A 24,333-nucleotide genomic window follows, 5' to 3' on the forward strand; every position below is an offset into this window, starting at 1 on the left:
TTCTGTGGTGTTAAATACATAAAGGCATATTCTATAACTTGGCTGTGATGGTATAAATCTAAATTTCTGGTTTATTTTCACTTTTTAAGTACAAAGTGTTGAAATGCCTACTGTTAAAAAATAAAAAAGTTATTTGATAAAAAAAATGTTGAATGAATTCCTTTCTTAAAAGCTATTACAATAAAAAAATGAGAGAAAGCTAAAATGATGATAATAATGAAAATCAGCAACTTAATATTTTAAATAATGAACTTTAAAAAATTGTTTTTGTAATTGCTGTAATTAATTACATAACATTTAAAAATCATTTCAAATAATGTGGAAAAAGTAATTGGAGGAACATAATTTTTATGAGTAAACAACTTAAAAATATGTTTTTAAGCTACCAAATATTACCTAAATGGTAATTAAAATCACCTTTGATTATGGAGGATAATTTAATTCCCGTAACTCAATATAGTTTGTTGGTTCAATCTAATTTCAACATAAGTTATCATAACTCAAAAAGAGTAATGGAAACTGTTGCGTTAATTTTTTTTGTTGAGCTTAAACAATAGTTTTTAGAGTGATATCTCTACTTTCAAGATTAGGCTTCAAACTTTCCTTTTTGCTAAAGCATATAGTTAGGGCTGGACCAGGTGACCCTGGATCCTCCCTTAGTTATGCTGCAATAGACGTAGGCTGCCGGGGGATTCCCATGATGCATTGAGTTTTTCCTTTCCAGTCACCTTTCTCACTCACTATGTATTAACAGACCTCTCTGCATTGAATCATATCTGTTATTAATCTCTGTCTCTCTTCCACAGCATGTCTTTATCCTGTCTTCCTTCTCTCACCCCAAACAGTCGCAGCAGATGGCCCCGCCCCTCCCTGAGCCTGGTTCTGCCGGAGGTTTCTTCCTGTTAAAAGGGAGTTTTTCCTTCCCACTGTTGCCAAAGTGCTTGCTCATAGGGGGTCATATGATTGTTGGGTTTTTCTCTGTATCTATGAAGCGCCTTGAGGCGACTGTTGTTGTGATTTGGTGCTATATAAATAAAATTGAATTGAATTATGAAACTATGTGGTTATGGCGTGCCATGAATGACCTGCCTGCATCTTACACCCTGCTGAACTCTAGATTCTGTCAGTGTGCTTAAAGCTTCTTCATGTGCTGCTATCAGTGCTTCTGTGTGTTTTTAGTCCAGCTCTATCTAAACGTGCACACACACAAACACACACACAAACACTTTACCCTAACATTTTAGTGATGGTCAAGCAGAAGGCTGACAGTAATTTGAGATGCAATGACCTGAAAGACACTGTGAGCTTTTTCTAATCCAACCTTTATTTCAGGTGTGTTCCCTTCACTTCTTCTCCGTGGAGGACGGGGGCAGCAGAGGAAACAGCAATAATAACAAAGTACAGAGTAAATGCAGTTGATGCAATGTCGTTGTTTTAAAGAGATGGGGTGGCATCTGCAGAAAAGCTGCTCATTACAGTCTCACTCTTTATTTTAAACCAGTTTTTAGTCTATTGTGAGAAAAACTATAAATTGAAATGAGAAAAAAAAGATTCTGTGCCAAACAACAAAACCTCCAACAGCTTCACACTTCTGAGAAAATCAGTTATACCATGAATAACACAAATACAAAACCCCTTAAATCAGCTCTTAGTGCGAATCTTAATGATTTATTTCTCTACAAAATGACTTGATGTCAGAACATTAGGGCTACTTTCTAACTCTTCCTGTCCGTTCAGTAATGATATTCCTCCTAATGAAGGCTGCATGTGTTACATAATGACAGCTAAGTTCAAGACTTCATGGCATCGCTGGACAAAAAGGCAGACCCTCGTTCAAATCTGTGTTTACATCAAACTGAAACGCTCCGTGTGATGTTCACCAACACAGATACGGCTTCTGTGGAGGAGAGAGGACCGACCTGAAAGAAACACATGACGTGCTGACTTTGAATCCCTGACATCCAGAACCAAATCAATCACACACAAAGCAGGGAAAGCGCGTCAGGTAGAGGCCGACTGGCAGCACAGCCGTACTGAACACCAGTATTTGTTAACTGAAGAACTTATTCTGCCCTCAGCCTGTCTGAGAAGAGCCAACGAACGCCACGTCAACTTCAAGACAGTCAGCAGTGTCAGCATCGATACACAGAAAAGACAACAGAGGACAGTCGGCCATCAGAATCAAGGTCGTATATGCTAGAAGGGTTAGCCTCTGATAAATATGTGCATCCTCATCAGGGTTGTCCCACTTTCACTCCCGGCTGCAGGGAGACGGCACGCTTCTGCAGGATCAACTTTAAAACTCAAAGCCAGAAGTGTGTGACGTGCACTCACATGCATTTGAAACGCTAGCCGTCCTCACGGCTCGGATTAGTTTCCCGTGAGGACGTCCAAACAACAGTGCAGACTATGAAAGCAGCCGGCTGGCGGACTCTGCTGTTCCAGAGGCAGGCGGCCTTATCGTGGAGCACACATTATTACTACGTGAACAACAGTGTGGATGGAGAGCCTGCGTGTGATTCTAATCCACTCGTTTCCTCATAAAAGTGCTGTGTGAAGCACGGTAGCATCCACACAGCAGGGAGCCGGGAATGTCAGGAGAAATATGGAAAACACCAACACACACTGTAAGCTACACACATGCACCAAACCTCAAACACTAACATTTCTCTCTATTTCAAATTACATGAAAGAATAAATCAGATCCAAGTTCACACAAACCAACAGCACTGTTTGGAAGATTGTAAAGAAACCGGCGGTGAGCTGTGACGTGTCTGTGGGTGTGACGTGGCGACACAGCAGGAACGTGGGAGGAAGTGTGAACTCAAAGCAGACACACAGCACCTTTATCGGTGAGGCTGTCACACACACTCTTTCTCTGATTGTCTCAGGGTTACATGTTTCCTTCGTCGCATCCATCACCTTTGCTCGTGCCTCGTTTCCCCACGCCCCACCCTTACACCTTCCACACCCCTTTCCCCTTCTTTCACCGTGTTTGTGCGTCCCCGGCAGCCCACCCACATCCCTGTCACTCCCAGAAGATGTTGGTGATGTCAGAGTCCAGACTGAAGATCCAGATCACCAGCGGTGCAGAGATCAGTACGAAGGACCAGGACACGCCCTCAAGCGACTGATGGAGCCTCATCACCGCAGCACCAACCGACCCCACGTTGGCCCTCGCCCTCTGCTGCTCCTCTTCCTCTTCTAAAGTCTTTGGGAGACGTGGATTTCAACAGAGAAGTGTTAGAAAAGAAAAGTGTTATGGTGAGACAACCTGCTGACGTCACTTGTTCTGACCTGGATGTGGCTTCCTGGCTCGATGTAGTTGCGGGCCAGTAACTTGAGGGCCTCATCCATCAAGATGACAGGAAGGGACAGCTTCAAAACCACCACCCACTGCGTCCAGGACAGTGGGCGTATCTGAAATATCACCTGGAGACAGAAGCATCGGCGGTTCAGCTCTGCGGTCATAGAAAAGGACTGAACGTCCAGGACTGTCTCTGGTGCTTACCGGCAGGGGGTCCACATATAAAATGAGGAAGTGCAGGGCCATGGACAGGCAGATGGCCCCCACCAACCAGGGGTTGGACCACGGGGGCATCTTTAGCAGGGACTGGTTCTCGGACAGACTGGACAGCCCAAAAAAAGCGAATTACTTTCCTCTGCCATCGTCACCTCTCACCTGACTGTCTTTTCTTACCTGTTCAAGGCGTTGCACATCTCTATGGTGACCAGCACAGACAGAGCCATAGTCATAGGATAAGGAGACTCAAAGACCGAACACTGCACTCCAGCAAACTCAGCGTGGCCTTCGCTGCACTGCAGATAGTGGGACTGTAGTGGGAAAAAGCCAAAACAGCATTACTACACCCTGCAGGGGGCGTAGGGCTCACGAGGTGGAGCAGGCGCTCTGCATAGTGACGCTGATGGTTGGACCCCTCCAGTCTGTGTGCCAAATGGGCCAGATGCTGAACCCCAGGTTACTCTCTGCTTCACTGGTGTGTGAACGCACAGAAACGAGGCAGTCAGAGTGCTTCATGAGGACATTTACGCTGTATCACAGTTTGTCTGATGTGCGTAGAGCTCATGTGGTAACCTTTGACCTTTGAAGCATCAACAAACAGACTGCCAGTTCAGTTTTATTCATACAGCAACAACAACAGCAGGTTGATCCTGTTCATCTGGACGTAGCGTTTCGTCATCATCAGGTGACGTCTTCAGTCTCAGCTGACTGCAGGTCTCAACCTTATAAGCAGTACATCTGCATAATGACTGAAACCAGCCCTGAAGGAACAATGGGCTGGGAGCTCAGCTCCTTCATCACAATTATGCAAATTCTCATGAGCATTGATGAACAAGCACAAACCTGCAGTCAGCTGAGACTGAAGACGTCACCTGATGATGACGAAACGCTACGTCCAGATGAACAGGATCAACCTTTGGAGAGTGAGTTACCTGGATGACTGAGCGTGCATCGAGACAACAACATGATACTGTAAGGCAGACGAACAAATAATAATGATGGATTGCATTTATACAGCACTTCACAAAGCCACTATTCATTCGCTCTCACATTCACACACTGGTGGAGGCAGCTACATGTAGCCACAGCTGCCCTGGGGCAGACTGACAGAAGCCAGGCTGTCATATCGCACCATCGGCCCCTCTGACCACCACCAGTAGGCGGTAAGTGAAGTGTCTTGCCCAAGGACACAACGACCGAGACTGTCTGAGCCGGGGCTCGAACCAGCAACCTTCCGGTTACAAGACGAACTGCCCACTCTTGAGCCACGATCGCCCCACAAAAAACTGTCTCTTCAGGTTTGCAGTTGTGCTCATGTTAGAAATAAGGTGCTCTTCAATATTTGGGAAGATGTAAGATGCTTACCAGCTGATAGAAGGTCAGTTTGGGTCCATCGTGGGCTGCCATGAACCACCAGGCAGCAGCTCCCACTGTGGCAGCTCCTACATAACCTGTGGACAAACACAAGTCACTGCGGTGCACTTTCAAAGCAGTTAAACATGCAGAATACAGAAATCCTGTGCTGTGCATGTAATTTAGCTTAATCCTGGTTCAAACATGAAAGGGACGATGCTCCCAACATGGCAGGAGGTGAGCCACTCACATCCGATGATGAGGTAGCGGCAGAACAACCAGCTGGAGATGAGCGGCTCCTTCGGGGAGCGAGGAGGACGAGACATGATGTCCAGGTCCGGAGGGTTGAAGCCCAGAGCGGTTGCTGGGAATCCATCAGTGACCAGGTTGACCCACAGCAGCTGGACGGGGATCAGCGCTTCAGGCATGCCCAGTGCTGCTGTTAGGAAAATACTGCGGACAGACGGAGAGCAGGGATCAGAGAGGAGGCGTCTGGTTTACCACAAACACAGGTGGTAACGCCGCTTCTTCCTACTCACCAGACCACCTCTCCTATGTTGGAGGATATCAGGTATCGGATGAACTGCTTCATGTTGTTGTAGATGGCTCTGCCCTCCTCCACGGCAGCTACGATAGTGGAGAAGTTATCGTCAGCTAGGATCATCTCGGAGGCAGACTTGGCCACCGCTGTGCCGCTGCCCATGGCGATGCCGATCTCTGCCTTCTTCAGCGCCGGCGCGTCGTTCACCCCGTCACCTGTCTAAACCGTCCAGAACCATTAGGTGACAGCAGCAGACAGCCTGAGCAGGCGATGAGCACACGCTCGCTCTCTCACCATGGCCGTTATGTCGTTCAGGCTCTGCAGGTACTCCACTATCCGACTCTTGTGGGCCGGTTCCACCCGGGCGAAGCAACGGGCCGTCTGACAGGCCTGACGCTGCAGGTGTGGGGGCAGCTCGTCAAACTCCCGCCCCGTTAGGCCCCCGATGACCCCCGCGCCCTCCTGCTCTTCCTCCTGCTCTGTGATGATGCCCACTCGCCTGCAGATGGACAGCGCTGTTCCTTTGTTGTCTCCTGCAGAAGAAGAAGAGCGGCGAGTCGTCAGAGTCAAGTTCCGTTTAGCTTGTTCTTGTGTTGGTTTCCTACACACAGACTTTACTTGGGTGGGGATTATTAACAGGAAGTCGCCTGAGTCACTTCAGGCGCTCTGGCTGGGATTTATTTATTAGTCGGTCCAGTGTAGCGCAGATCACAGCTTACCTCGGCCGTCAAAGGCCAGTTTGAAGCATCTACGTCTAATTACACCAGAGGAGGCTGTAAACTTTCAGGAGCCTCAGACGTGTATCACAGCATCGTTACCAGGCCTGGGACACCAGCACACCCTTCTGGGGAAATCAAATCAAATCTCACTCAGTCCATGAGACGTTACTTCTTCTCCAGCAGTTTCCTCACCTGCCACGAAAGCCTTGTTTCAGATTAATGAATGCATGTCGTCCTGGGACCATGCAATGAATGTGCGTACCAGCAGTGGCACTGGTTAGATAAATGCTACTTATGTGTTCTCACTGGCTGAGATGGCTGTTTAGTCAAACCCAGGTTTGTTTCTGGCATAGATCACGCCGTCAGCTGTTCACCCGTCGTCTCCTCGTCTCAGCACCAGCGACACAGGTTGGAACAGTGAGTGTCTAAAGAAACTCAGGATGCTCAATTGTTGTCAGCAGCATCATGGAGATGCTCCTGACATCCTTCAACTTGCAACAAAAGCAGCTGACTGAACACGACAGGCAGAGGAGGTAGGACTGTCAGTCAGACCTCTTTGACATGGATGGAGTCAGGACCCCATCAGGCCATCGGGCTTTGTGAAGAATGCTGAAGCGCAGCTCACAGATCAGGCACAGTAACAATAAACTATCTGTTTGCACAGTTTTGCCGTGCGCTCTGAGCACACGAGTGGTCAGATCGGTTTATTTGCAATCAACAAATCTGAAAAATAAAGCCTCTAATGTGTCCTTCTAACTGTAACAGCTGAGCTGAGGCTGGCACGCTGTGGTCACTGTGTCAGGCCTGCCAATAATGCTGTGCTGCCCAAAGACACGGAGTGGGCGGAGTCAGGGTCACGTGACAAACAGCTGATAGAAACTGTGGTTGCTTTCAACATCAAACCGCCATAGGCTCAGTGACTCCATTTAAGGCCACGGCCGTATCAGGTCCACCTGATGTGCGTCCTCAACAGTCGACATTTCCACTGATCCACGGTAACAGTGCTGCCTGTATTTACACATAGGAGAGAAGAAGAGCTGCTATCTGGAGGTGCGAGTGAGTACCTGTGATCATGATGACTCGTATTCCAGCCTGCCGACACATTCGCACCGCGTTAAGCACTTCTTTTCTCGGGGGATCCAACATCCCCACACAGCCCACAAAAGTCAGGTCCGACTGGGAAGAACAGACGACAGAAACCTTTACGTGTCTACAGCGTGATACTCCCTTTCATCGCTCAGTCGACCTGACCACGCGTGTGACCTAACAAGGCCCAGCTCTCACCTCGTAGTTAGCAAAGGCCGCTGAGTTCTCCAGGTTGAGGCGGTGGATGTCAGGAGGCGCGTCCCTCGTCGCCATGGCGAGACATCGCAGCGTGTCTCGGCCCGTCGCCCACTCCCGTACGACGGACAGGAGCTGCTCTCGAACCACCGGGCTCAGAGGCACGCGAGCAGAGCCGCTGACTCTGACGTAGCTGCAGCGTTCCAGGACGCTCTCCGGAGCTCCCTGAGCAGAAGGATCAGAGCGCTCAGTGTCGGCTGTTCCTCCATAAAAGTGGAGAACCAGCGTGTGCACCGACCTTAACAAACATCTTGGCTCCTGCAGCAGATCTGGTGAGTTTGTTGGATGAACAGAACACAGACATGGACTTCCTGTCTCTGGAAAACTCTAAAGTCAGCTCTTTCTTCATAAGCTGCTTAATCACCTGAAAACAAACACGAGCACATGTTTAGTAAGACTCCGCCACACCGTCATCAGCACAGCGATGCTGCTCTTTTCTTTCAGGTCTCTACAGGTTTTTCTTTGCTGTTTGTGGCGTTCTTCAGCAGACCACCTTCACATTACACGATTCCCAGTTTGCTTACTGGGTAATGATGTGTAAGACAGAAGCAGAGCACGGAAACAGACCCCAGTCCTGCTTAAAGCTGGGGCAGACTTTCTGTTTCCACGTCAGCCTTCAGCCGTGCACTTACAGAGCAGCAGGCGGTGGCTCGCTCAGCAGGGCTCAGGCCTCTCAGGTCAGTCTCAAACGCGTTCATTTTCTCCACCAGACAGCAGAGGGCAGTCTCTGTCGCCTCCCCGACCTTCTCATACGCTCCCTTGGCCTGGATTACACACACAGAGACAGGACGCTGTTTCTGCCTTGTTTACCGGCCAGTTTAGAGCAGCACGTGTGAAACAAGTCTCGTTCCAGTCCCACTCGGGCCAGAACCATGTACGGTCATCCGTGACGGTCTGTTTGCATTTCTTACCTCATTGTAGTCGAGCGATGAGTCATTACACAGCGCACAGATGGTGGCCATCTCCACCAGGCCTTCATACCGACTGCACTTCACCGCTGAACCATCCTTGTAACTGAACGACGAGGAACACAGACAGGAATGTTTTTAAACCACAGCGAAAAGAAGAGATTTCAAAGTGTGAGCTTGAACACTGAATCGTCACAGTTAAGTAGTAAAGGCTAAAGACACTCACACGTCCCCTTCAGGGGCATACGTAGATCCAGTCACTGTGAACTCGCTCAGGCTGCAGCGCTCCCCTGACACACTGTCTACTACAAACATCTACACACATGCAGGCACACACAGACACACATTACAGGAGCTCATTAGTCCAGGTTAGAACATGTTATTTGACCTCATCTGTGACGAATGCTCCACGTTTTTCTCCTGCTGCTAAAATCTGTCGAGGCCTTGCTGTGCTACAGCAGCACTGATCTGATGGACATAACGGATTATATCATCAGAGTGAAAGCATTAAAAAGCAGAGGTCAGTAACAGACACCTGCTGGGTCTCACGTCAGTCACTCAACTGGACTGCTCGACCTTTGTCGTGGTCCCTCACATCTCACACGCATGAGACTGGAGTGCAAACTAGACTCCAACTAACCCAACATGGAAACAACCGGAGAAGTCTGCAGGACCGAGGCCAGCAGCTTGCATCCAGGAGCAACATGAAGACGGTGTTTAGAGACAAAGCAGTCTGAGACACATCGAGTGTTAGTGCAAAATTACGAGCTGTTAATTTGTAAAAAGTAAGAACGTGCACGCTACAGCAGGCAGAGGCGTACAGCAGTTTAGGTACTGGGTCCCTCTCACGTCTTACCCTGCAGACTGACATCTGGTTGGTGGTTAGTGTTCCTGTTTTGTCCGAGCAGATCACAGAGGTGCAACCCAGCGTCTCCACTGACGGTAAGCTGCGGACTATGGCATTCTTCCGAGCCATTCTCCTGGTTCCCAGGGCGAGGCAGGTGGTAATGACTGCTGGAAGGCCTGGAAGGGAACAAGCAGAGGAAGGAACTCTGTTCACCTTCGTATCCTAGCGAGACGTTTACAGTTTCCTGTCTGAGACCACTGAGCTGGTGCTGCGTGCCTTGCTTAAACAGAGATGGCTGGTCAGTCTGTCAGCACAGATCTGGCCATCCAAGCAATTTAACACCCCCAAAATGAGATCTGAGAGAGATCAGCGTGTGACAATTAACTGCGATGTAACAGGCCTGACCTTCTGGTATGGCAGCCACAGCCAGGGCCACAGCAATCTTGAAATAATACACAGCCCCTCTCAGCCAGCTGCCTCCATGGACCGGGTCATTAAAGTGTCCCACGTTGATGGCCCACACAGCCACGCAGATCACACTGATGACCTGCAGGGTGCACCAAAACAGAGTTACTTGGACTCCTGTTGTTAATAAAGACTAAACATCACAGGCGGACGGCTCGATCCTCGCCTTGGACAGCTGCTCTCCAAACTGGTCCAGTTTTTGTTGCAGTGGGGTCCTCTCGGGGTCAGTGGAGGCCATCTCATCGCGGATTTTCCCAATCTCTGTCTGCACCCCTGTTGCCACTACGACTCCGATGGCTCGGCCAGCTGCAATATTGGTACCCTGAGCAAAAGTTCAGGCTGTCAGTACACAGAGCAGCAGAGCTCACACTCATGCTGCTGAATAAAACATCAGTGGCTGCTGTTCTTTGACCACAGAGACTGCCTGGTGACTCAGCAGCCTTTGAGGCACACACACACACACACACACACACACACACACACACATAGATTCGTCCTTCACCTGAGCCCAACACACACTACTAAGTGTGTGCATACTGCAGGTTTTAGATTCAAAGCACTGTCTCATGCCATTTTATCTTCTTAGTACAGAAATAAATAAACCAGTAAAATGAAGAAACAGGTGGATGTTAGACGTTTCTCTGCAAACAGTCAGTTCTTTCATTTTATCCCTCCAGTTTGGCTGTGGGTGTTAAGAAAGCCTCCCGCTTTGTGACGTATTGAACGTGGTGAGCAGGCATGGTTACGCCTGGCACACTTGGGCCTGGATGAAGTCGTTTCAGACTGCTATGATTGCTAGCATCACCACGTATGCAAGTCTTGGAGCGATGTAGTGCCCCGACACCATAAAACTGAAGCAACTACCAATAGGATCATGCTGGCTGACATGTACGAGGGTAGTAAACTAATTAGGTTACCAACACCAGCAACTCTTATCTAAAAGCAAAGTCCACGGAGTAAATCACTTCATATGAATGCTTCCTCAATGACAGCTGCCTCCATAAAATTAATGAGTTAACTAACAAATCTATGAGCCTCATTTTACACTACGTTGGTCCAAACTGGAGGGACTAGTTTTAGCGGCGGATTAATCCACGTTTGGCACTGAAGTGGGTATTTGTGGTAGTGTTGCTGTCAGAACAGTATGTGGATGGAGACAAAGGAATATGTTGTAAATGGCCTGTATTTATATAGCGCTTTTACTAGTCCCTAAGGACCCCAAAGCGCTTTACACATCCAGTCATCCACACATTCACACACTGGTGATGGCAGCTACATTTTAGTCACAGCCACCCTGGGGCGCACCGACAGAGGCGAGGCTGCCGGACACTGGCGCCACCGGGCCCTCTGACCACCACCAGTAGGCGACGGGTGAAGTGTCTTGCCCAAGGACACAACGACCAAGACTGTCTGAGCCGGGGCTCGAACCGGCAACCTTCCGATTACAAGACGAACTCCCAACTCTTGAGCCACGATCGCCCATGTTGGGATAATGTTGTAGTTCAACAACATTATCCCTTGAATGATGGTTCCACAGTCGGTGGTCAGGGCCGCTGCACATCCTCTGTGTTGATTATATCTGAATTATACAGCATGTCAAAGCGAATCAAAAACCAAGAGGACAAATGTGGGTGTGGCCTATGAGAGCCTCACAGAGAACAGCATGTTCTTCTTGTCCTGGTTGACAGCTCTGGGATCGGGTACAGGGTCGTTGTGTTTGAGCACTGAGACAGACTCCCCGGTCAGAATGGACTGGTCCACCCTGAGTGTGGTGGAACGGATGGATGTCAGCCTGATGTCAGCCGGCACCTTATCTCCAACTAGAGATGAAACAAAGGAACAGAGTACAGAGAACATGCGGTTATTCAGCGTGCTGAATCGTCTAATGTTAGTCATTATGTTTGGAGATGAGTCGACAGCAGCGTCACACAGTTCAGTAAGAAGAACAAAAGTAGCCACACAAATCCCAGAGCACAGCTGGGTCCTTTCCAGTAAACTCAGTTCCCATGCTCTGGGAGGCTAATACGTTTACTACAGTCAAAGAGACACTAGATCACCCAGTGCACGCACACGCACGCGCGCGCGCGCACGCACGCACGCACGCACGCACGCACACACACAACCCTGTTTCTTCTCTCTGAGCAGCCTGAAATATCAGTGAGTATCTGGAGGATTCAACAGTTTTCTTACTGGGTCAAACTACAGTTCTCTCTGTGTGTGCGTGTGTGTGTGCGTGTGTGTGTGCGTGTGTGTGTGCGTGTGTGTGTGTGTGTGTGTGCGTGTGCGTGCAACCCAGTATCATGGCTAAACCTGTAGCAGGCACGGCGGTCCTCTGTGTCCACGTTGCTTTGCCTCTGCACAGGCTGCAGCGGGGCAGAGGATACAGTTACAGTTTTTTACAGACGCTAGGACACATTTCTCAATACTTAGGTCACGTTTGCAAAACTCCTCACACAGTGAGCACAACAGAAGTCTATGTGGGCTAAACTGAGGACCAGTTATCATTGTTTTGGCACAAAATGCATTCAATGACTACATCTCTCAAATTTCATGAATTATCTTCTCACTCAGACACAACAACTGCCAAAAATCTTTGTACGTACAGGACACTTTGCATGTGCTTACATACTGTTTTCAAAACTGTTAAACTTATGGCCAAAACAATAACACAATGCAAAACTTACAGTTTTTTACAGACGCTAGGACACATTTCCCAATACTTAGGTCACTTTTGCAAAACTCTTCACACAATCCTCCTAACTGACCGTCAGCTTGGCAAAGCAGTTCATTTCACATTCAAAATGCACTACAACTACCAAAACACTTCATTCAGGTCTCAAATAAACTCATTCTTCCAGAACACTAGCAAAGGTTGACAGCCGACAAACACACTTTGTCACCCACAAAACAATGACCTAAAAAACACTAACAACATGTAGCATTACAGTGTTTTCTTGTGTAAAACAAGGACACATCTCTGTTTATAATTTCAGTATATGTTACTGGAATGAATCAGACATCATGCAGAATTCGTTAATATTTGTTTATGTATTTTTATCTTTTTGCACTAAGTAATCCCAAAATACAAGAATTTGTATACACACCATCCACTGATACACATACAATAGTAATGCTATTCTACTCGGTCTTCTCCATTTGGCCACAGGTTCTCATCCACATCACATCTTATGTCATCTAGGGCAACACACCTAGGAAAGAATCTTCTGGCTGCCAGAATTGAAGGAGTTGAACAATTGAAGCAGTAACACCTGTGCAGATGTTCATCTACAATGAGAATCAGCTGTGGCTGGTTAAACTGCATTTTTAGATTTAAAATATGTTTCAATAAAATATTGCTGTTGCATTTTGCTGTCTTTTCAAGTTTTGCATTGTGTTATTGTTTTGGCCATAAGTTTAACAGTTTTGAAAACAGTATGTAAGCACATGCAAAGTGTCCTGTACGTACAAAGATTTTTGGCAGTTGTTGTGTCTGAGTGAGAAGATAATTCATGAAATTTGAGAGATGTAGTCATTGAATGCATTTTGTGCCAAAACAATGATAACTGGTCCTCAGTTTAGCCCACATAGACTTCTGTTGTGCTCACTGTGTGAGGAGTTTTGCAAACGTGACCTAAGTATTGAGAAATGTGTCCAAGCGGCTGTAAAAAACTTGAAAAGACAGCAAAATCCAACAGCAATATTTTATTGAAACATATTTTAAATCTAACAATGCAGTTTAACCAGCCACAGCTGATTCTCATTGTAGATGAACATCTGCACAGGTGTTACTCCTTCAATTGTTCAACTCCTTCAATTCTGGCAGCCAGAAGATTCTTTCCTAGGTGTGTTGCCCTAGATGACATAAGATGTGATGTGGATGAGAACCTGTGGCCAAATGGAGAAGACCGAGTAGATTAGCATTACTACTGTATGTGTATCAGTGGATGGTGTGTATACAAATTCTTGTATTTTGGGATTACTTAGTGCAAAAAACTAAAAATACATAAACAAATATTAACGAATTCTGCATGATGTCTGATTCATTCCAGTAACATATATTGAAATTATAAACAGAGATGTGTCCTTGTTTTACACAAGAAAACACTGTGTAATGCTACATGTTGTTAGTGTTTTTTAGGTCATTGTTTTGTGGGTGACAAAGTGTGTTTGTCGGCTGTCAACCTTTGCTAGTGTTCTGGAAGAATGAGTTTATTTGAGACCTGAATGAAGTGTTTTGGTAGTTGTAGTGCATTTTGAATGTGAAATGAACTGCTTTGCCAAGCTGAAGGTCAGTTAGGAGGATTGTGTGAAGAGTTTTGCAAAAGTGACCTAAGTATTGAGAAATGTGTCCTAGCGTCTGTAAAAAACTGTAAAGCCAACTAGGGCTGGGCCATATTATACCGTTCACGGTAATACCGGTATAATGTTAGGCAACGATAGGAAAATGAAATATCGCGATAGAATGGGAGTAAAACGCGCATGCGCAGTGCCTTTGTTTTCATACGCACATGGCCGATTGTTGAGTGAAACAGATGAACCAGAATTGGTTTGTAAAAATGGTGCAACTTCCGTGATGTGGAACTGGTTTGGTGTTTGTCCGTCAGATACACAACAAAGCACATTTTTTTGCAGAACATGCAAGCGGCCGTCGTTATTGTCGTATTTGTCGGACTAAGATGCTCTTAAATCTGGGAGTAATCTGGGTCCTAAACGCTGTATTCCTCAGTTCAAACGAACACTGCAGCATCACTGAGAGTTAAAAACTGTCTAAATTCTTTCATCTTTAATAAAACGATCAGCATTGCTGCTTTACCAGGTGTAACTATAAAGTTTAACTTCCAGGCATCCATGAAAACAAAAGTTATTACATTTAACGGAGTTAGAAGTTAGCAGGAAGCTAGCGGAAGTTAGCTCGCTAGTTTCGCTAGTTGCCTAAACATGATATTGCATGTTCTGACTGAGAGATTTCTGAAAAAAATCAAACGTACAGCTCTGCTATCACTTCCAACATAAATGAAGACAGGAAACTAAACAGCAGTGACGTTTGTAGGGTTACTGAAGTTGGGCTAGCTGGTATATAATGATGTGCTACGTGATCGCTAGCGACACAGCTATGTTAGCATAACATAAACAGTGAAGCTGGAGGACGAACACTAACACTTTTCCACTTATAAAAGTTAACGTGAAGGTTCTTCATGGTTAGAGACAAATGCAATCGCATGGCAGGATGCTGTAAACCATAGGTGTCAAACTCTGGCCCGCGGGCCAAATTTGGCCCGCAGCCTGATTACATTTGGCCCGCGAAGCCATACCAAATTACTATTAGAGCTGGCCTACTGGTATTATACAGCTAATATATATATTGTTTAGTATTAAGCTTTGCTTGTTCCATATTCAGTTTTTCAGCAAAACGTGTTTGAGTCCATAAGAAAAGATTCATTCTTATATCTGGAGGAATAAATATATTTCAATAAATATTAACGTTAGCCCGCGACTTTGTTCTAGTTTTGAATTTTGGCCCACTGTGTATTTGAGTTTGACACCCCTGCTGTAAACGGACCAAACTTCAGTCAGGAGAACAACTGAGATAATCCATCCACAATACGAGGTTAGTCATTAATATACTGCAACAACATGGGAATAGAGCAGCTGCCAGAGAATTCAACATTAATGAATCAATGGTACAGAAGTGGAGGAAGCAAGAAGAATGAGTTTAATAAAGTTTGATTTATCTGACTGCTTTGTTTCGCTTAATGTGCCTTATAATCCTGTGCACCTCATGGTCCGAAAAATACGTACTGCACACTCTTTTTAACTTCAGTGGATATTATACATGGTTATGCTCAGGATATGTCAGCCCATTTCTACTGGAAATGCCTTTTGGTTAAACTTTCAGCAAGGAATTTGCATTTGCACTGTTACATTTTTATAAAGCTTTAATGTACATAAAAACCAGCTTCTTGTTTAAGTGAAAATAAATGGAAGGTTGTCTTTTTGCGCTAGTAATGTTGTGGAGTTGTATTTTGTCTCGCATCAATTATATCGTCGGTTATATCGTTATCGCAAATTTTCAAATATATATCGTGATAAATATTTTTGGCCATATCGCCCTGCTCTAAAGCCAACACGGTTCACAGATGTCGTGTGAGAGCAGAGAGTGAACGTGTCATCAAACCACAGCCTTTGCTGTTCTCTGCGTCACATTATTTGAAGCCTTTTGTCTTCGACGTTCATTCCAATCACATATTTTCCATGAAGGGTTTCCATGACGATAGCAGCTAAAGGACAGGGCAGAGGTGGCAGCCATGTCTTTGGAGACGTTGGCCAGAATGTTTAAATAAAGATCCTGCAATGTTATTTCAACAATGTCAAAACAATCATGCAGTGGAAATGCGCTGAGCTCAAACACAGACGTCCTTCCACCCTCGCTGCAGTGCTGCACTCGACTGCACTGCAAACACGTACACAGTCTGGGCCACTTCAGCTTTAACAATATGAAACCTGAGACAAACAGAAGGAAACCACTTTATAAAAAGTGTGTAAGCCTGCCAACAGGGCTCCCTCTTCAATCATGCTTTCACCTCCCCAGTCCTAAAGATCCATTCTGATGTAGCTGCAGTAAAGCTTTGAGGCTGCAGTATGATGCTTGGTAGCCAGTGCTCTCTAACATGTCTTTATAGGCTCAGATACACGACAGTGAGCACGATGCACCGACTCGTGAAGGTGAGCAGAAAGCTCTCAGGTGCTATTTAATGGGAGCTAACATTATTAGCATGCACTCATTTTGGCTCACAGGAAGTGCTGAACATAACGTATGACGTTCCCACAGGAACAGAGGAGCGGTCACGTGCACTGCTGCAGGCAGCCGGACCCAGGATCAGTGGACCACAGAACGGCGGCTCAGACCCAGAGCTAAGAGTCTTTGTGAATCCTTGATTCCTCTTTGACCGTGTCTGTTCTTGGTTGTCTTTGCTGTAGTAAATACTCTGTGTACTCTTTGTAGGGCTGTTTTAGTTTGGTCCCCTGTGTTTAGAGGAGTCTCTTCTTTACGGTTTCCTTATTAAGTTTTTTATTATTCTTTATGGTGAGGTTGGAGTTCTCGTGGTCTCGTGTGTTGTCTGAATCCTCGCTGCTGTTCCTCCGGGGATTTTGGTTTTCAGACTTTTCTATTTTCTGTATTATGAGCATTAAAAGCTTATGCCTGTCTCCTGCATCCTGCATTTGGCTCATATAAGATGAATTTGCCATCCACACAGCAGAACCTGACACAATCTTGACAGATGCATCTTTGAATCTCATGATTTCGTTTACCTGCCACTTCCACAATATCTCCAGGAACAATGTCTCGGGCTCTGACTCTCTGGACGCTCTTCTTGTCCTGTCGGTACACTTTGCCCATCTCTGGCTCGTACTCCTTCAGAGCTTCAATGGCGTTCTCTGCATTACGCTCCTGCAGGACACAGTGGCACGTCAGTTTTCAACATAGCTCATGTATGTTGGTAAGTGGGCATCAAACATGACAGGAGATCACACACACACACAGAGGCCTAATCCAGGAAACAGAAAGCCAAAACGTGATTAGGTCTTTGGTTCTCTGTTGGTTATTTCCTGTTGACCTACAAACACAGCAGAAAATGAAACCGTTCAAAGTCCCAGGTATCAGTGACAGGAACCACCAACCTTTTATGAAAGGATTAATCAACAAACCTTTAATTGTGCTAATAAACTCCTGAAAGAGCGCTCAGCTCAGATGTCTCTGTTACAAACACACATACAAATGTAATACATGGAAGATGCTTTAACCATGATGCAGTACTTTACACTGCGTCCAGGAACAGGAAGAAAGTAATCCAACCTGTACAAGTATACTGCCCTGGTGTTACCATTAGCACGGTGTCTTAACTACAAATCAATTATTAATTCGATCCATTAATTGAAGCCAAAAAGCCAAATTAAGTTCAACTAATTATGACCTAAGCAGGGCTTTACAGGGTGACAAACTGCTGCTGCTGGTCCCAGTCCTGGATAAGTGGGGACGGTTACATCAGGAAGAGCATGTGGTGTCACATCAGTGCCAAAGCAAACATGCAGATCCATCTGCTGCGAGACCACTCGGGGAGCAGCTGAAAGCAAAGGCGCCTGAACTATCGACTCGTGGACAGCAACAGTGTAACTGCTTTGGAACTATATATATAGTTCCATATATATATAAATACAGGCCATTTACCATTTTGCTTTGGAACAAATAACATCTTCGTTTTATAGTTTTTAGTTCATTTTCCAAATAAGCAATAATCCACTGCAGACGTTAGCGAGTGCACCAGCTCTCACAGAGCGTGGCATTTACAGTTTGGAAAAAGCATCACTCGAAGTGACACGAACACGTTTTTAGCTGGTTATGTGGTGGAGTAAATGAGGTCAGTGCGCAGCAGGCTACACATCGTTTATTTTTGGAAAGATTCAAGTGAGTAGCTTTTCTCAGGCTCGTCATACAGTCACCTTTTAATGGCAGTAACCTTAAGTGTGTGAAGTAACACAGTAACATAACCCAAACTGGTGAGGAAGGAGGTGGTTTCCTAGTGTTAAAGTGTGCGACTCAGGGCCATGCAGCCCAGATACGCACATATACAAACTGTAAGCAGCCACATTCTCTTAAATGGCAGAAATGAAAACATCATCAGCTGCCACAACACCTACACAGCAGTCTGCTATATGATCCCAACATTTAGAGATTCAGTCATACTGTTGCCAACATGACCTTATACTGATGAGACAATCAGCTGTGCACACACACACGGGCTTTACCTGCCATACACCCACGATAGCATTTGCAATGAGGATGAGGAGTATGACGAAAGGTTCGACAAAGGCTGTGATCGTCCCTTCACCTTCTTCAAACCATGCCAGGGTCTGGTGGACAGAGAAGCCACAGACAGGTGAGGGCCTACACACACTTCATTTACACTCTGCGTGTATAACAGATTATATGAATGAAGGAAAAGCAAAATTGTGACTCAAAAACCCAAAATAACTTCAGACCAAAGCCAGTGTGCCTCTGCATACCAGCATGATTAACCTGATATATGCTGTGTTATTCACACAAACAAGATTCATGAGCACTTTAACTGTGGAACTGGTTATGATGAACTTTGTGGTTTCCTTACGAATGAGATACATGCAGCCAGCAGCAGGATTCGAACCAGGAGATCCTCAAACTGCTCCACCACCAGCTCCCACAGGGACTTCCCTGCATGGACCAGTGCAGAGGAGGAAGAGGCAGACTGAGAGGCACTGACAGAGTGAAAAACCTGGTGTCAGAAAGAAAAATACTGCAGAAGGAGATAACTCACCCTCTTCAGCTGGTAACTCTGGAAGCAAACAAGTAAAAAAAGAGGTCGGTCATTTGCAAAGGGAATAAGAAAGACAACAAAATGAAGCAAATGGGTCATCTGCTGTACACAACACAAAGGACACAGCTACAGTGACTGCCTGCAGAATTCATGAGATTCAGCCAAGTTACGAAAAACCAAGTCGATAGGAATAAATCAGGAGATGCCTCCGTGAATGCACAGAGGCTGAAAACCAACGTGTGCACTCTACATGAAGAAAGACTGAACGTGAAACCTGTTTTTTTGATTGATGAATGATGGGAGGAGAAAAGGAGACGGTGTGGCTCTGCTCGTCTGTAGAGTACACAGAGCTAGTGTCAGATAAAACTGCTTCACAGTTCAAATGGAGAATGACCACAACATCCAGAAACACATCCACGTTACTTCAGTGCGTGATGGTGCGTGTCCCTGATGTTTGCAGGGGTGCTTTTGCAAACATTCACTTACATGGCAAAGCTAAGAGAGCTTCAGTGACTCAGCTGTGCTGGAGACGCTAGCTGCCTGTACTAACAGGACCCTGCGCTGTCTGATGACCACATGTACGACACTGAGAGCTGAGCCAACTACCCCTGCTTTAACCCCGTGTTAGTGAGACTTTCTTTAAGGTGGCCTGTTGGACATTCTCATGTGATGTGAGAACGTAATCAAACTGTTTTTGTGACGTCAGGATACTGAACCCTAACATTAACTGGCAAAATGCTAGCTTACAATCAGCTGCTGTTGCTGAATCATTTCCAAGCCTTTGGGTCACATGTCTCTCTCTGCTTTAGATTTTTACTTCCTGTTACAACAGACAGTTGTGTTTTGTGTGGCCAATAATTAAACACTTATGTGTTACATCTTATTTCACAGTGCAATCTTCAGACACTTCCAGCACCAAAATAATAAAGCACACTCTCTGTTGAATCACCAGCTAATTATATTCACAGTACTCAGTCCCTAGCTTAGCTTAGCTCGTAGCCAACTTGCTAGTAGCATGGCCTCTTCACCTGTCACCTAAAATTGAATTGAATTGAACAAGTAAATCAGCCATCTGAGAGAAAGGTTTTTATGAGGTTTTTAAGCTACGGTGGGACCTGATTATTTTAGACCTTGTATGTGATAAGCAGGATTTTGAATTCTGGATTTAACAGGGAGCCGACACAGGAGAAATCTGCTCTCTTTCTACTTCAGTTTGATCTGAATTAAGAAGCAGAAAGTTAGCGGCCATCCAGGTCTTTATGTCTTTAAGACATTCCTGCAGTTTAACTCATTGGTGTGTGTTATCTGGCTTCATGGACAGATAGAGCTGGGTGTCATCTGCATAGCAGTGTAAATGTATGCTATGTCTTCTAATGATGCTGCCTAAGGGAGACAGAATTGGTAAAATTGGTCAAATGACTTGATGCAGCAGTTGTTGTGATTTGGTGTGACTTATAAGGCGTGCTATGGATGCGGCTCGTCGTGATGATTCGGCAGAACAACGTCTATCTTGGCCACTGCATTGAAGGTGACTTGGCAACAGTGTTGCTTCCAAACCAGCACCTGCTCCTATGTGTTTTTAATGTATTATTTCTAAGTTTATGAGAATACATTAAGTTGTTGAAGAGATCATTACACAATAATTGATGTATATTTATGAGCACAACATTTATTAATGGTAAAAATATAATTAATATTATATCTGTACCTGTAAGATCACAAAGTCGGACATGTAAGGGAAACAATACGGCTCTCTAAAGTCTACATGGTACCAGCAGACTATGAAACACCAAACAAAGGGCCAGTAATGATTTCCATATTTACCATTGGGTCCCCATCTCTCTCTGTTCTTCTTCAGCTGCTCACAGCTCAGACCTGTAGATTCATTTACACCAAAGAACCCCAAAACCTCCTCCACCGTCTTAGTATGAGCATTATCCATCACTGTGGTGAGAGAAGATGTCAGTAATAAGAGTATCAAACATTTACCACCAATAGTCTATTTGTACATAGTTGTATTTGCCTCCTTTCTCATTTTTTTGCATATTCGTCACACTGACTTGCTACAGATCATCAAACAAATGTTACTGTTATACTGTTCAAGTACAAAATACAGTTTGTTAGATTAGGATATCTGTTGTTAACGGACAAACTCTATCTACACCTACCTGCCCTGTGTGACAAATAATTGCCCACTAAAGCTAATAACTCTGTGCCACCCTTGGCAGCAGGAACTGAAATCAAGCATTTGTAATAACTATCAATGTGTTTTTCACTTCACTGTGGAGGAACTGTGCCTCAAACCAGCATGAACACCCTGTTTGAGGTCATGCCAAAGCATTGCAATTGAATTCAAGTCCCATCAGAGGTGGCCTTGCTGTTGCTGCACAGCCCAGGTGTGTTTGGGCTTCCTGACACTGATGGATGGACATTCTCCCTCAGGTTCTGGTCGTGGTCAGAATTCAGCCAGGTCCTGAAGTAGCAAAGTAGCCCCTGACCGTCACACTAGCACCACCATGTTTGACTGTTGCTACCATGATCTTTTTCTGAAATGCTGTGTTAGTTTCACTAACGCAAGCCCTGTAAAAAGTTTGTCTCATCAGTCCACAGAACATTTTCCCAAATGTCTTGGGAATGAGCGAAATGATCACTGCCACTGTAGATCTCCCACAGATGCAACGTTTGCTCTCTGTCTTATTGATGAATCATGAACCTCAACTAGGGTAAGTGAGGAAGCAGTTTACATGTTGTTCTTTTGTGTTGAGTCGTTGATATGCTATTAGTGTAACTCTGATGGGCCGGATGATCTGATATCGTCGTATCGGTGTTGTTCCCAGATCATCATGAAAATGTTCCAGGTTCAACATTGCAAGTGACCAATCACATTGTTGTGACGTTATTCTTTTGCGCGCCAAGCCATTCGTGCATTTATGAAATTCCAATGTTGCAAGGACAATATCAATTCTGCTCAGCGTTTATTAAAGGGTCAGGGTCCGTTGATCGGCGGACAGAGGCGGTTTCTCGCAGCTTAAGTACAGTTTTTTGTTTTACGCCGGTTTTTCCCGAAGTCGCAAAAGTATGACGTCACATCATTCTGATTGGTCACTTGTTGATCCTGGAACAACATTTTCATGATGATCTGGGAACAACACCAACACGACGATATCAGATCGTGCCTGATGGGCCAGCCATTCCTTGGAAGATTCAGCACTGTTCCAGGTTTTCTTTATTTGTGGATAGTGGCTCTCACTGCGGTTCGCTGGAACCCCAAAGCGCAGAAATGGCTTTGTAGGCCTTCCAGACTGGTACATATAGATGACTATAGATGAAAAAGACTTAGCATATTTAATGTTTAAATTAAACCAGTAATATTATACAATTATAAATAATGTTAATAGTTTGCCACCGTTCATTTGCTTTATGATTTAGGTTCTAAAATAACAAATGTTTAAAAATGAAGAGATTGCCTATTATGCCCATTGTAGTCCAGCACATCATGTCAGAGACCAGGAAACAAAGCATTACCGTATTTTCCACATTTGAAAGAAACTTGCTGGTTCAAAGTGTTTCACAGCATGGCAATAGAAACCGTTCCAGCATCAGATGGCTGGGGAATCAGACGTACCGTACAGCCAAGCAACCAGGCTAACTGGAACCCGCAGAGACAGACGAGCCCATGAGACGGGAATTATGGTCATGGGACACAAGCTGGCACTAAAACAAATATCACACTGGATGCTGTTTTATTTCTGCTGTATGAGTCTGGTCTTCTCACGAACCCTGTGTGGATTTGGGCTTCCCAACTCCATTAACAAGTGTGACAACTTAAGGCTGAATTAGATGAAGTTTGGAGGCCTTTTCCACACAAACCATCTAATGCACCAAGAAGGTTTTCAATAATTTAAAGGATGCCTGTTGTCCCCATCATCCCGGCCCACTAATCATCACCATGCTGTGTGCTGCCTGTGACAATCAGGAAACTTTGAAGTGCAACATGGTAAAGCACATATGCGCAGCCTGTCACAAAGACTTTATTCTCAGGATATTATTAGTTGTAGACGCTCCAGGCCAGGCTGACACAGGCCCGCGTTAGATCATTACTGTCTTCTGCTGCTCTATAATCACCTACTATCCGTCTGAAAATAATAAATATAATCCAATAATATTCCACACAGATTTCTACTACCACACACTATAATAAAGACACTTCTGTCCATTTGGTTAATGTTAACATTTAGCATTCAATATTTGGCCGTTTTCCCGATGAGCCTGGCCTAAATGCTGGGTTATATTGGAGATGTAGCACTGATTTGTAATGGCAACACAATTAACTGCCTATAATAATACAGTATGAAATGACTTGTGAACAATCACTGCACACTGAAATCTGTCGAGCTATAGAGCAGCAGTTAGCCAGGGAGCGACAGAGTCGCGGCTAGCACGCTCGGCAGCTAGCGTCCGTTTGGACGGATAATCCTGCGGAGATGAACAGGTTGCTTACCAGTCCGTGTGTCCGCTGCCCCGGGAGTATCACAGCACCATGCCTTCTGGCTTTACCTCCTCACGGCAATCAAACAAAGGTGGCAGGAAGTAATTTTTAAACAGCCTGTTCCTTTTCTCTTATCTTATCACAACAGTCTACAGAGTTACGTGACAGCCGCTCATGAGTGAAAAATCATCGTCAACAGATTTCCACTGCAACAGCATCCAGTCGTTCCCGAGCGGCTAAAGGTTGTATGTAAAACAAACACACCAGTGAACCGAGGCCTTTTAAAGGCTTCTCTAAATATGATTCAGGGTTAGTTTACCTATGCAGTACAGTAGTTATCGTTCTCCTGAGTACAGGAGGAGAGCAGCTCCGACAGCCAAACGGGCTACAGCATCCACCGTTATCAAGCTAGCCTCTCACTCACTAACTACATCATCCGGTAAAATCTTTCAAAGTAAAGACCTCTCCTAAAGAAATGACACAGTCTGTGATAAAATATAAATGAATATTTTACAAGCTAATGTTTAAATGACACTTTCAACGCTTCCCAAGTTATGCACAAACGATATCAACACGTTTAAGCCATTTAGTAAATCAAATTTCTCAAAGATCTGGATATACGGGCTGAAGCTAATCCAATCATAGGCCCGGGAATAAAGTCGATCACGCATGTAGACGGTCATTGTCCCGCCCACCGAAAGATTTACAACCTGAGTGCCCCGCCTCTGATGGCAGCCCGGAGCCTCTCCACCAATCAGCAGGTCGTGCGACTGCTGTCGCTCAGCTCTTCGAGTGAC

General features: G+C 45.3%; 2 protein-coding genes across 2 annotated transcripts in view; one reads left to right on the forward strand and one right to left on the reverse strand.

The window, feature by feature from the left end:
- The window catches only part of LOC309708778 (uncharacterized protein), a gene marked incomplete at its 5' end in the record, with an annotated part of 172,405 nt that overhangs the window by 48,814 nt on the left and 99,258 nt on the right, over positions 1-24,333 (forward strand). The window lies entirely within an intron of this gene.
- LOC309708665 (sarcoplasmic/endoplasmic reticulum calcium ATPase 2) lies at positions 1,306-24,233 on the reverse strand. Its single transcript, XM_082536900.1, has 24 exons — positions 23,549-24,233; positions 20,872-20,991; positions 19,048-19,065; positions 18,862-18,944; positions 18,503-18,607; positions 17,009-17,147; positions 11,351-11,517; positions 9,864-10,019; positions 9,638-9,779; positions 9,242-9,408; positions 8,612-8,700; positions 8,389-8,491; positions 8,110-8,241; positions 7,716-7,841; positions 7,421-7,642; positions 7,201-7,312; positions 5,712-5,950; positions 5,416-5,636; positions 5,127-5,329; positions 4,889-4,974; positions 3,701-3,834; positions 3,512-3,629; positions 3,298-3,432; positions 1,306-3,211 (listed from the first exon to the last, which is right to left on the reverse strand). Exons 2-24 carry the CDS (start codon positions 20,987-20,989, stop codon positions 3,029-3,031), a joined length of 3,198 nt encoding a protein of 1,065 aa, XP_082393026.1. The 5' UTR covers positions 20,990-20,991; positions 23,549-24,233; the 3' UTR covers positions 1,306-3,028.

This window comes from Aulonocara stuartgranti (genome assembly GCF_965226115.1).
Source record: "Aulonocara stuartgranti genome assembly, chromosome: 6".
Lineage (NCBI taxonomy): Eukaryota > Metazoa > Chordata > Actinopteri > Cichliformes > Cichlidae > Aulonocara > Aulonocara stuartgranti.